General features: G+C 41.0%; 1 protein-coding gene across 1 annotated transcript; it reads left to right on the plus strand.

The window, feature by feature from the left end:
- Nucleotides 1-6,243: 6,243 nt before the first annotated feature.
- Nucleotides 6,244-12,807, plus strand: creb1b (cAMP responsive element binding protein 1b). Its single transcript, XM_034110720.2, has 8 exons — nucleotides 6,244-6,402; nucleotides 9,028-9,137; nucleotides 9,294-9,440; nucleotides 9,543-9,643; nucleotides 10,108-10,259; nucleotides 11,113-11,295; nucleotides 11,728-11,881; nucleotides 12,078-12,807. The coding sequence occupies exons 2-8, from the start codon at nucleotides 9,036-9,038 to the stop codon at nucleotides 12,220-12,222; spliced, it is 984 nt and encodes a 327-aa protein (XP_033966611.1). The 5' UTR covers nucleotides 6,244-6,402; nucleotides 9,028-9,035; the 3' UTR covers nucleotides 12,223-12,807.
- Nucleotides 12,808-13,126: the final 319 nt, after the last annotated feature.

Consider the following 13,126-nt stretch of genomic DNA (forward strand, 5'->3'; position numbering starts at 1 on the left):
CAGCCGCCGTCCATTCTCCTCCACCGGGACCATGAATAATGCAGAAATCCCATTTCCATACCACTTCCTCTTCTCTCCCTCCATCCCATTTTCTCCTCCCCTCCCCCCCCCCCCCCCCCCCCCCCGCTGTGCTGTAGTAAAAATAGAAGCACAGACCTGCAAGCTTTAGCTCCTGTGTTTACACCATCATGACCCTCCCCACTGCTCGCTCTCTCTCTCCTGACAGTAGGGTTATTACTCTCATTCATCTCAGCATGCTCTCCCTCCTCAACGGGAGCCGGAGAGCAGAAACAAGAGGAGAGATTGTCGGGCCAGACTGGGAGCAGTGAGAGGGTCCTCAGGTAGCACATAGATGCTTCATCTCCATATCTTTATTATGTGCCTCGTAAAAATAGCCCTGCTTAGGCCTCTCCGCCGCTCACCTCCTCTCTCCTCCTCTCGCCTCCTCTCGCCTCCCACTCCTCCTCTGCATGCACTCAGTGTCCGCTCAGGGGAAATGAGGAGCTGCTCTGCTCGGACATTAAATGTAGAATCGAGGACGCACAAACAGAAAAATTAGATAGATGTTCTTTCTCTCTGGATGCAAAGCAGTAAACAAGTTCCTTGTCAGTGAACAAATATTTCCATAGGGGCTATAAGATGTAGGAATACAATGTTACCAGTTTAATGTACCTGGGTGTTTAGCATGAAGGAGATATTTGTCAGAAGTCATGCATATGGTAATATTTAACCGGTAAACGTTGACTTTGTTTCTTTTTATTAAACGCTAATGCGGGTTTCTAACTATGGTATTTCAAACTACACATGTGTTATACCACAAAGCATGAAATACATAGCAACAGTACCTAAGGTGGGCGGGGGAGTTTAGTGAAGTGTAGAATGGGATTACTTGAAAACTTCATTCACAATTGAAAGTTTATATGTCATGCTTCTATCTATTGCCTCTAAGGATTACTTACTACACATCACTGCCTAACTTCAGATTTGGTATCATAATTGAAGAGCTAATTATATTATGGAAGGGATATAACAGCTTTTACGCAGCAGGGGACACCAGTCTAGTTAGTGAACACTCACAGCACGTTTTTAAGGGAGACAAAGAGGGAAATTATGATATACACTCCATTGATTATGGTTTCCTCTCGCTTTTTCTCGTGTCTCCTCTTCCACTCTTTGAAAGGTCAGTGGAAACAAGGAGAAGATGGATGGCGCCGACAAAACGAGAGTATCTTAACACCGTTCTGCTTCTTAAGACTTGATCGGACCCTCCCATCTCACATAGGATGTCCTCAACAAGCACATCATGCAGATCTGTGGCTGACAAACAGTGAATTACGAGGCTTCAGGTAAGTTGGTACGAGTTGAGTTGAGTAGTGTGTGTGTGTGTGTGTGTGTGTGTGTGTGTGTGTGTGTGTGTGTGTGTGTGTGTGTGTGTGTGTGTGTGTGTGTGTGTGTGTGTGTGTGTGTGTGTGTGTGTGTGTGTGTGTGTGTGTGTGTGTGTGTGTGTGTGTGTGTGTGTGTGTGTGTGTGTGTGTGTGTGTGTGTGTGTGTGTGTGTGTGTGTGTGTGTGTGTGTGCAGACAGAGAGAGAGGGGGTGATCATGGGCGAAAAATCCAAATTTCACGGTATAGTACCTTTCAAGGTAACAACATTTTAAAAAGATGTACAGTATGTCATACATGAGTAGTGTGGTATGTACTGCTGAGTAGTAGTTTTGTGAACACTGTTTGAAGGGATGAACCCCTCTACTTGTTTAAGCTCGCTTCTATGATTTGTTGTGTTTTTATTGTTTTTGATCGAATTTCCGAGGAAACGTTCTTGGCTTTCATTGTTTCCCATTTTTTAATCTCTCGGACATAAAGGGACCCTTGAGCTCTTTAATCGGTCGACAAAGTGTTTTTCCACAATTATGTGTTATAGTGTTCAGCAATGAAAATCACAGACACAGCACCAGAAGGGCAAATTAGATTTAATATCCGCAGAGGCGTAAGGGTCTATGTGATATATACATGTTTATCAGCTGCTCATATCCACAAGAGTCTGCAGTCTGCATACCTACAAACATGATTTAGGGCTGTTACTTCAAAATATCAAGAGCTAACATCTAATTTATTCAACGTACTGTTATTTGAATGCTACCCACGAACAACACAGTCTGTTCATCCACTGTGCCTCTGCTCTCTGTTTGTCAAGCTAACCAGTTCAAATGTGTTGTCATAAAGTGAATGTAAGGCAGGGCACAGTGCTTAATGAGATGGTGCTGAATGCTAAATGCTAACACATGTTGCTCCTCAGACTGCTTTGTGTCATAATTATCTGCTCAGCACAGCTTCGTAGTTTAACCCTTTTTCCAAAGCTTATATTATTGTTGGCTACTGGGCATGCATTAGATCTGAGTGACATTGTATGAAACTGGATGTTCTTGTAGACGACAATATTTCTTTAAACAAGTAGGCTACCGTATCATGAGCACATGCCGAACGTACACATGTCAGCAAAGGTTTATTTCTTATTGCAAGGGCAGAGGTTAAAGTCACTTGATCATTTTTGGGGGTCATTTATTTGTAATGGTGTACTTATTTAAAAACTGTGTGCTGTACTGCAGTTATAATGTGCTAAAGGGAAATGCATCCCATCTGTTTTGTCTTCTTGGTTTTGCTCTTGCATGTAAAGCAGAATAGAAAATGTGTCACTTTCTTCTTTCAGAATACCCCAATGTTAACTTGGATCCCTGTCACTCTGTACCATATGATTTTTGAAGGGAGTATGACAGTGCCAGAGTGGAAGAGAAAGACGGAAGATATTCAAACACAGGTGAGTTGAATGAAACAGAAAATGTGAAGCAGCTAACAAACACGCTATAAAAATCCAAGTCCATGGCATTATTTGAAAGGACACAGAACAAAACCAAATCCTATAAAAGAAAACCCAGCCTGGAACACATTGAAACATGCTGATAGAAGTGTTGTGAAGGAATCAAAGCGCTGTTTTCCGACCCTTTGTGAATATGAAGCATATCGCAGACAGACTGTGACACCTCCTTCTTTGACCGTTTCCCGTGGCAGGTTTTTTTTTTTTAAATTACCCCCCGGGCATCCTGCAGTCTCCAAAGCTTTCAAAGAGCTTTTAGTTTGGCATTTGATTCCCTGCTCTCCTTTTCTTTAGACATGGCTGTGTTTCTTTTCTTCTCTGAGCACCTTGGCTGCTGAAAGGGATTGTTGGAGGAGTCCACAGCCATTCAATGGTGAGAGGAGAGGAGAGGAGAGGAGAGGAGAGGAGAGGAGAGGAGAGGAGAGGAGAGGAGAGGAGAGGAGAGGAGAGGAGAGGAGAGGAGAGGAGAGGAGAGGAGAGGAGAAATAACATAAACAATGAGAGGAAAAGTAACAAGCTAAGGAAACGAAAGGGAAAAGGAAACAAGGAGAATAGAGAAGAATAGAGAAGAAAACGGAAGGAACAAGCAGGAAAGAGAGAGTCGGTAAAAGCAGAAAAGAGGAAAGAAAATAAATGGATAGGAAACGAAAGAAGTAGCAAAGAGAGGGCAGGAGGAGGATGAGAAGCCAGTCGTTCTTTACCCAGAGGGGGGAGGCACAGCGGGGGGTAGGGGAGGTGAAGGGGGGGGGAGTTGTGCTCCTCATCCCTCTCTCCTCCAACTGAGCCTCCTTCCTCAAGGTCAATCACACACACACACACACACACACACACACACACACACACACACACACACATTCACACACATGTACACGGTCACAGGCAGGCAGGTTGGCAGACTTGGCACACACACGCACACACGCACACACACACACACACATTTTGTTGAGCTCAAGTAGAAAAGACGCCTTCTGCCTGCTTTTCTCTCTCTAACTCTGTACCAACCAGCCAAGTCTCAGTCAACCATCTGGAGATAAAAACACCATTCTTCCCACACACACACACACACACACACACACACACACACACACACACACACACACACACACACACACACACACACACACACACACACACACACACACCAACTTGCAAACACACTGTGTTTATGATAATAGACCAAATGCTTCTATTGATTTGTTCTCTTTTGGTGTCTGCGTGTGCATGTACAATTATTTGTATTTCATGGAGAGCCCACTTCTCTTTAACATGTTCTCCCACAAGAGAATCATGAGTTCTCCATCTGTCATTCACTGTACATGATGAAGCATAAGAAATATACATGTCATTTTTGTTTTTTTACTCTGTCTTGAATTATGACCACCTAAAAATGACGAGTACACATCAACAAGATATTGGCATATGGTTTGAATAATGTTATATGGGAGCCTCTGTTTTTATGTTATCTTTCAGTTATTTAGGGTTTTTCATTTATTTACCATTGCCGTTCCATATCATCTTGATATGTACGTTTCTTCAGCGCTGTAATACTGCAGTATTTCAGATAATAATTCAAAAAATATGACAAAAACGGCACTAGAGGTGTTAAACATGTTGCACTTGTTAAAACGTTTACTAATGGATGTCACTGCTGCAAAATCAGAAAAGCTATATCAGCCTTTTTGAAAACCTCTAATGGAGTATGCTTCCTCCCCCTTCTTGTAAAATATTCCTCCTCTTGACTTTGGGTCAAAATTGTCACCCCCCTTCAGCCCCTCCACACTCCTCCCCTCCTGATTTGTTATAACTGGCTGCAAATTCACTGCTGTTCATTACCCATAGGGTCAATTCCCCAAACAATGTGTTTGGTGTCACAATAAAAAGGGTGTTTTTTACGGCTTGTCGCAGTAAAATGCTATTAAACAGATAAAACACCGGCAACGAGCATCAGGAGGATTATAAAAGGAATTGCCTTGATAAACTCCATATCTGTGATGACACCAGCAGCTCTTCTCTCTGTCGCGCTGGGGAGGAGGAGGAGGGGGAGGGGGAGGGGGAGGAGGAGGAGGGGAGGCAGACTGAGAAGCACATGGTGGGAGAGTTTTTTCAGCTCTACAGCGCCACCATCTGGGGAGATAAACCCAATGGCTGCCTCTCTGTCCTGTATCCTGATAGATTTCATGTGATGCTTTGCAGTCTGAGGCTTGAAAGAAAAATAAGACTTTTGTTATTATTTCAATTATTAACTTTATGTTTCTTAATTATTTTAGGCTAAATATGGTATTGATTAATTTCTTCTAATGGCAAGCGTGTAGAAACAAATCAATATCAGTCAGTTGGTGATTTTGTTGGTGTCTTTTTCTCTACTGCTTTCCACATCACAGTAATTGGTCACATCTGAATGAGTATACTTGTAACTCTGTTTTTAAAAGCGAATACATGCTGTGACTATAGTATACATGTAATATCTGCATATTTATCTTTCTCATGTGTGTGGTTAAAACAGAGTAAGGTTTAATACATATGGTGATCACAATGATAAACGAGGAGTACAAAGCAACAAAACAATAGGCCTAAGTGAAGTACTGAAATGTTCATGTTTTTTGTCGTGCTTCATATCTTGCATTTCAGCTGCAGAGTGATCATTAATGGTCTCATGCTTCCCTCTGGTGGTTTTAGTAAGAATGCCTACAACTTTCACTAATAACCAAGAGCCATGTCCATTTCCTGCTGTGGGGCAAATGACGGATATCTTATTCTACTCGTGTTTCCAATAATTGCAGCCTCCATTAAAAGTACAATATTTGCCTCCGAAAATGTGGTGGACAAGTACAAATACCAGATTGTAAAAAATATGATAAAGGCAAAAATCCTATATTGAAAATACTACGTAAGTAAATGTATGTAAGAGCAATCAGGAAAATAAACATATAAAGTAAATAAATACGTTAAAAGTGAAAGTGAAAGTAAACTTAGAATATGTTAACTCTTCGATCTAAATTATTGCAATGATTGACATTAAAACGTTGTTTGTTTTGCAGGATACAATTAAATCAAACAATTCAGGATTAATTATAAAAACGCATTATAAGGTCATAGGTCTTTGTGATAACTATTTTCATATTCAACTACAATACAAATGGGGAACAGTTTTCTTGATACGTTGAACCGAACGACCCTTAAATTCTAAGAACAGGCTTCACTTCTTAATACCATCTTGTTTATCCACCAGATTATCGTTGTTCTTGTTACATCATTATTAAAGTGATTTTTGTAAAACCTTTGCCAAACTCTTAACAAGGAAGGAGGGTTTCGTTAGAATCCGCCAGTCGTCGGTATTTTCCGGCCTTTTCCGTTCCCACATCGGACACTTCCGGTTAGTGTCGCCATCTGCTTTCTCGTCCTTCTCTTCTCCAATCTCCGTGTTGTTGTTCCCGGTGACGCGGAGGTGTAGCCTGACGCGGGCTCTTACGTGTCGGCCAGAATAAAAGTGGAGCTCCGGAGGCCCGGGAGTGACGAAGGGAGTCTGTATCGGTAAGGACGGAGTGGTGTCCGGGGCTCAGAGACACGGGACTCAGCCCTAGAAAGTGTCGGTGTTGTCGGGTTCGGCCCGAAGGAAACAAAGAGATCATGGCGCCGCGGTGTGTTTGTAGGGAGGGAGGGGAGGCTGCGGCTGTTGGGGAGAAACAGAGCAAATGTGCCGCTTTGATAGTGAACCCGGAGTGACAGTGTGTGTTTGTGTGTTTGTGTGTTGGTGTGTGTGTTAAGTCATTTGACATGATCGGGACTTTAGCGTTGTTATTACCTACATGCAACTGCCAGACTGTGCAGTTACATGATGCAGCCATTATGCGCACAGATTTGCGCTGATTTCATTGGAAACGGCGCATTGAACCCATCATGTCCATTAATGTAGGCTACTTGCTCGAATCAAATGGATGTTTATAATCTCAAATATTTTATTTCTGATTATACACATTCTGATAATCATTTTACTAGTGGCCATTATTGTGTATTCATATTAATCGGCCTTACATGTAAGCCGATGCGTTTGGTTCCAAATTAAAAACATGATCTCAGGCCTGGAAAGTAAACTCCCATCTGGTCATTTAAGTTGTAACAGTGTCTTATCTCCGGGGACATGGCCGCTGTGTGGAAGGGGCGTCGCCCGGCCATGTGGCTCTGCTGTCACACAAGTGATTTTTGAAAAGCAGAGGGAGAAATGTGTAAAGCCAATCATGCAGCGGAGAGGAGCTACGCACAGTGTGAGATCACAACATCCCAGATCAACACACACTTTATCGCCTCAAGTCAGATCACTGAGGCTCAGAAGCTGCTTATTCAAATGAAATATATGCAGGTTAATGTGTTAAAATCCATAACTCATTATCAGTGGTCGAAAGTTACCAAATACATTTATAGGTGGCACTTGATTTATTATTGAGTAGTTTTCTTTCTTGTTCACACAAGGAAACGAGCTTCAGGGTTGTACTATTTAAATCTAAGTTGTAGCCCATTGACACAATACACAACATAAATAAACATTTAAATCACAATTGATGGCTATCAACCATAAAGTATTTCAAATAAGCAATTAATGCATCAACAATTATTATCCAATACTATCTTGTGTATAATCCTGAAATGGGCTTTTCTGCATAATGATTACCTTGAATTTTAGTACTTTTTAAGTATATTTTGATCCCAATACTTTGAACACATGACTTGTGTCATTTTTGTAAAAGAGTATTTCTCTAGTATTCCTACTTGGACATACAGTATACGGGTACCACTGGTCATCATTATTACAGTTAATTGTATAATGAACTAAAAACATATACATCGTAACAGTACAGTCACTCCAGGGTGTTTGATATGTGCAATGAAAATGTGAATGATAACAGCTGGCCATTAAAATGATCATTAAAACATTTACTTTACAGGGGGAAGGAGATTATAGGTGTAGTGATGGACTCAGATCTGCATTTTAACAGTCACATTACAACAAGTATTAAGTCTGCATACTATCACCTTAAGAACATATCTAGGATTAAAAGACTAATGTCAAAACAGGATTTGGAAAAAACTTGTCCATGCTTTTATTTTCAGCAGACTCGACTACTGTAATGGTGTCTTCACAGGTCTCACAAAAAATAGTTTAGAAAGCTGCAGCTAATTCAGAACGCCGCTGCTCGAGTCCTCACACACCCTAAAAGAGTGGATCACATCAGTCCCATTCTGAAGTCTTTACACTGCCTTCCAGTCTGTCAAAGAATTGATTATTAAGTACTGCTGCTGGTTTTTAAAGCACTGAATGGCTTAGGACCAAATTATTTTAACGATCTCCTGCATAACTATGAACCATCCAGGAGTCTCAGGTCTTCTGGGACGGGTCAGCTCTCTGTTCCAAGAGCAAGAACTAAACATGGAGAAGCAGCGTTAAGCTATTATGCCCCGACCATCTGGAACAAACTCCCGGAATCCTGCAGGTCCGCTGCAACTCTTAATTCTTTTAAATCCAGACTAAAAACGTATCTTTTTGCTGCCGCTTTTGATTGAGCTGTTCATATTCACACTAGTGTTTATTTTATTATCTTTGCTTTTTAAAATGCCTGTTTTTAAATGCCATTTTATACTGTGTTTCTGCTGTATTTATTCTTAAATGTCTTTTATTTTGTAGAGCACTTTGTATTGCCGTGTGCTGAAAGATGCTATATAAATAAACTTGCCTTGTACTGAGTATTAGTGTAACAGATCAGCCAATTTCCCTGTTCCTGAATGGTGGCAGAAATGTGTAACAACAATAGAAACTTAAGCTGTTGTTATTGACAGATTTATAAATATCAGCTTCTCATTGAAGCAGCAAATATTTCACCAAAAACAGATCAAAGAACGACACTGCATGTCATATTCGATCACAAGCAATTAAATTATAGAAAAAAGAACAAAAATAGTAGAAAAAAGTTTCTGGCACAGATTTAAGTTGTTTGAGTTAATATGAACCTTTTTCAAGGGAACAGATTTAACTGTGTTCCCTTGGCAGCTGTTGGGTATGATTTATTTCCGTTTGCCTGTATTTTGAGTTTGTTTGATTTTCTGAATTGCTGCAAACAAACATTGAGTTTTAACGGCTTCTCTTGTCCAAATTTGTCTCCGCAGCTCAACCGATGAGGATGGAGTCAGTGGAGGTTCAGCAGGGGGCGGAGGCTGCTGTGACTGAGACGGAGACCCAGCACATCACCCAGGCTCAGATCGCTACTCTGGCCCAGGTAACGCAGATGTAAACGTATTAGGTGTTAAAGAAGGAGCCCCTTTCTGCTCAGGAAGTGCAGTTGGTTTCCAAAAATATTGAACAATATCCATTTGAAATGCAACAAATAAGTGCACATGGCAGTATGCATGGTGACATCACTTCTGAATTTCAGATGACCATGACGTCGGGCCTCAACTCAGCAACAGGTCCCACGGTAACACTGGTCCAGCTTCCCAACGGACAGACGGTCCAGGTGCACGGTGTGATCCAGGTCGCTCAGCCGTCTGTCATCCAGTCCCCACAGATCCAGACTGTGCAGGTATAACACTCGGACACCGCTACAACACTGGTTTTATGTGCTGTTGAAAGTAAGCCACAATATAAAGAACATTAAGTGAGAAGGGTTGTTTGTGTGTTTCAGATCTCCACCATAGCAGAGAGTGAAGATTCACAGGAGTCAGTGGACAGTGTGACCGACTCTCAGAAACGCAGAGAGATTCTGTCCCGACGCCCCTCATACAGGTCAGTTCTGAGGTTTTTAAAGCTCATTTGACCATACAACATGGGCCTTATATTTACTATATTTAAACTTTATTAATAATAAAAAACTCTGGTTGCTTCTTTTTAATTTCTTACAGGTTACATACCAAAGCTGTTTTTCATTTCTCCCTGTTCTGTTTCTAACTCTCTATCTAGAAAATCTTTAGAGCTGTCTTCATTGCAAGAGAACATGTTTACAGTTAACTTTTCCTGCTGCAACAAACATAGCTACGCTTTAACAATCTGGGGCTTAAATCAATGTGCTCTTTTAATAATCTCCCTCTTTTTCATTAAAAACCCAAAACAATGAAGATTACTTGTTTGTGGGACAGAAATTACCATCAATACTAAAATTGTGAGTTTAAAATGTCAATAAAAAGTCTGTCATAACCACCTCAAATCATAGTATCGCACTAACACTGGCCCATGGTGGTTTGTCCAAACAGGAAAATCCTGAACGACCTTTCGTCCGACGCTCCGGCTGTCCCTCGTATCGAGGAGGAGAAGGCAGAGGAGGATTCATGTGTTGCTACTACACCTTCAATCACCACCGTCACCATGCCCACACCCATCTACCAGACCAGCAGCGGCCAATACAGTAAGTGATGGATCAATGGAGCCCCCTACTTCTGTCTGTTAAGGAAACATTGTTTAGGAGGATGTATTTTTAATGCATGTAAACTATTTAAAAATGATCTTAGAAAATACTGGTTCACCCACGTTTATAATAATATGTTTTGTGATTTACCTCTGTTGCTGTGATACCCAACGTTTTTGGCTTGTGACTCTTTTGAAATTAATAAAGTTAAAATATATCACAATATATGGTTTGTAGAGGAGTAAAAGCAAATGCTATATATACAAACTGAATTATATCTCTCTTATAACAAAATCTAATTATTCCTGATGTTGAAACACGGACAAACAAGCACACAATGTCTTAAAAAGTGTATTCATTTATGTGATATTACAATTTAGCCAGAAAAATGTAAACCTGCAGGGACAGACTGTGTGCATATACGTATACATACGCACCTGCGTAAATGTGTAACTTATCAATTGTTTGCTTAGTTGTTGCCACAACAACTTTATAAGTTGAAAATATGTCAAGTTGTGTGTCCGTCAACGTGCTTCTGCCTTCTATAAAAACACAAAGATATATCTTTAAACACCTAATTAAAGCATCTAGTGGTGATGTACCCGGGCGGTGCTTCAGCCATTTGGTTTCTTGCTGTAGTCCAAGAGGTTGATTATTTTCTTCAATGAAGTAGCTTGTTGTTTACTCACCCATTGTTTCAATGTGCATTTCTTCCAACATCTTTGATGAATGTTAAACACCTCTTGACAAAAGTTTCATCCAAATACATTTTTTTAGGAATTTACAATGAGCATATCATAGGGACCGATTTTCATTGAATGAATTCTCTGATTTGTCCCCTCTCAACACACAGTTGCAATCACACAGGGTGGAGCCATTCAGCTGGCTAACAACGGTACAGATGGAGTCCAGGGCATCCAGACTCTGACCATGAGCAACGCATCAGCCGCGCAGCAGGGGGCAACCATCCTGCAGTACGCTCAGACCAGCGACGGCCAGCAGATTCTGGTTCCCAGTAACCAGGTGGTGGTCCAAGGTGAGAGTAGACAGTATTAACTGTGTGGTGTGTACAAGGGCTGCAACTAGCACATCAACTCATTACTCTCTAATGTACCTATTTTATGTTATTATGGTCTAAAAAGTCTAATTTCACTTCTATTCTCTTTCATTTTCTGTAGTTGGCAGCAAATATATATATTTCTTTACTTTTGTTACTCATCCAAACAAGCTTATAAAATATTGATTCTCCAAGAAAAAGTGATTTTTACCAAGATAACCAATTTAATAATTGTTGATTGTGTATAGGATATACATATTTTATACATATTTGTATATATATTTTTGTATTCGGGATTGTTGGAAACGTTATTTCGATCTCTCTGTCTGTACACACAAACTGAAAGATTGACATTAAAGTTGACTTTGACTTTTGACTTAACATCTACTCTCTGACAACCTCACATTTCAGCCGCCTCTGGTGACATGCAGGCCTATCAATTCCGAGCAGCTCCCACCAGTACCATCGCCCCAGGGGTGGTCATGGCTTCGTCCCCCGCCCTGCCCATCCAGGGCGCTACAGTGGAGGTCACCCGCAAACGGGTAGTCCGCCTCATGAAGAACAGGTATGAAAAATGGGGAAATCTTGGTATTTGTGTGTTTGGTCTCAATTTATGGCTTTGTCCTTTTGACAGAAATGCCCAAATCACATTTCATAACCAGCTGGCCTAGAAGTCAGTTTGGAGTAGATGCATTTAATCAAATATTCCACTAAATCCCCCCTAATTTAATCAGAGGGACAATGTCTTATCCTTCCAACAGAGAGGCAGCCCGGGAATGTCGCAGGAAGAAGAAGGAGTATGTTAAATGTGTGGAGAACCGAGTGGCCATCCTGGAGAACCAAAACAAGACACTAATCGAAGAACTGAAAGCCCTTAAAGACCTTTACTGCCATAAATCTGAATAGTTCCCGTCCTTTACACCGAGCTGGGCTAAGTAGCATTTCAGTTCTCTTTAAATACTTTGAGTGTTTGATACTGTGTGCCTGGCCCTCCAGTTAGCACACAGCGGGCCAGTCCAGTTTTCCTTTAACCAGTTAAGCCCCATGATGCAACATCTTGCAAGAAACAGCGTCTGATTGCTTCTTAACATTTAACAAACTATGAATGTGTCATACCCACTTAACGGGAAGAAACTCAGCTATCAGACAATATTAACTATTTTTAGCTAAACAAAACACAAGGGTAATACCAAGCCTCTGAATTAGCACTAAGCAAAAAAATGCTAACACACGACAGAACTCACGGTAGAAATATTTTATAGTTCATCGGTTCTGCACAAACAAGATATCAAATGAAAGCTGAGATTCCACATATTCCAATGGTATAAGTATCATCACTCCACGACCAAGACTCAGGGCAGCGACGGCACCAGACAACACACAACTTAGCTTTACGGGGCCAAAACGGCAAATATGTCTTACCTTTGCTGTTTCCTGATCAAAAGTTTGTTCAATGGCATTAAAACGCATATAAACGCTGCTGAAGGTTAATCCAATGTCTCTGTGTCACTTTGAAATGATTACTGATAATCCATCATCATATTTATGGCAAAAACAGAGTTTTCATATATAGTTGCTATGAGAACTACAAGAGTGTATGAGAGCTTCCGGTTTTGGGCTTGCTGGCTGCGCATCACTCATTCACCAATGGTAATGTTTAGATGGATTTAGGAACTTCCCTCTCGATTCCATTGGCTCTATCGGTTAAAAAGAGGTGTCAATCATCAAAATCGACCGATGGGTTCCAGAGATATGGAAAATCCACCCAAATGACCCCAGAAGTGGGGTTCTTTTTCTAAACCTCTCTAAA

The sequence above is a fragment of the Pseudochaenichthys georgianus genome, chromosome 21, assembly GCF_902827115.2.
Source record: "Pseudochaenichthys georgianus chromosome 21, fPseGeo1.2, whole genome shotgun sequence".
Lineage (NCBI taxonomy): Eukaryota > Metazoa > Chordata > Actinopteri > Perciformes > Channichthyidae > Pseudochaenichthys > Pseudochaenichthys georgianus.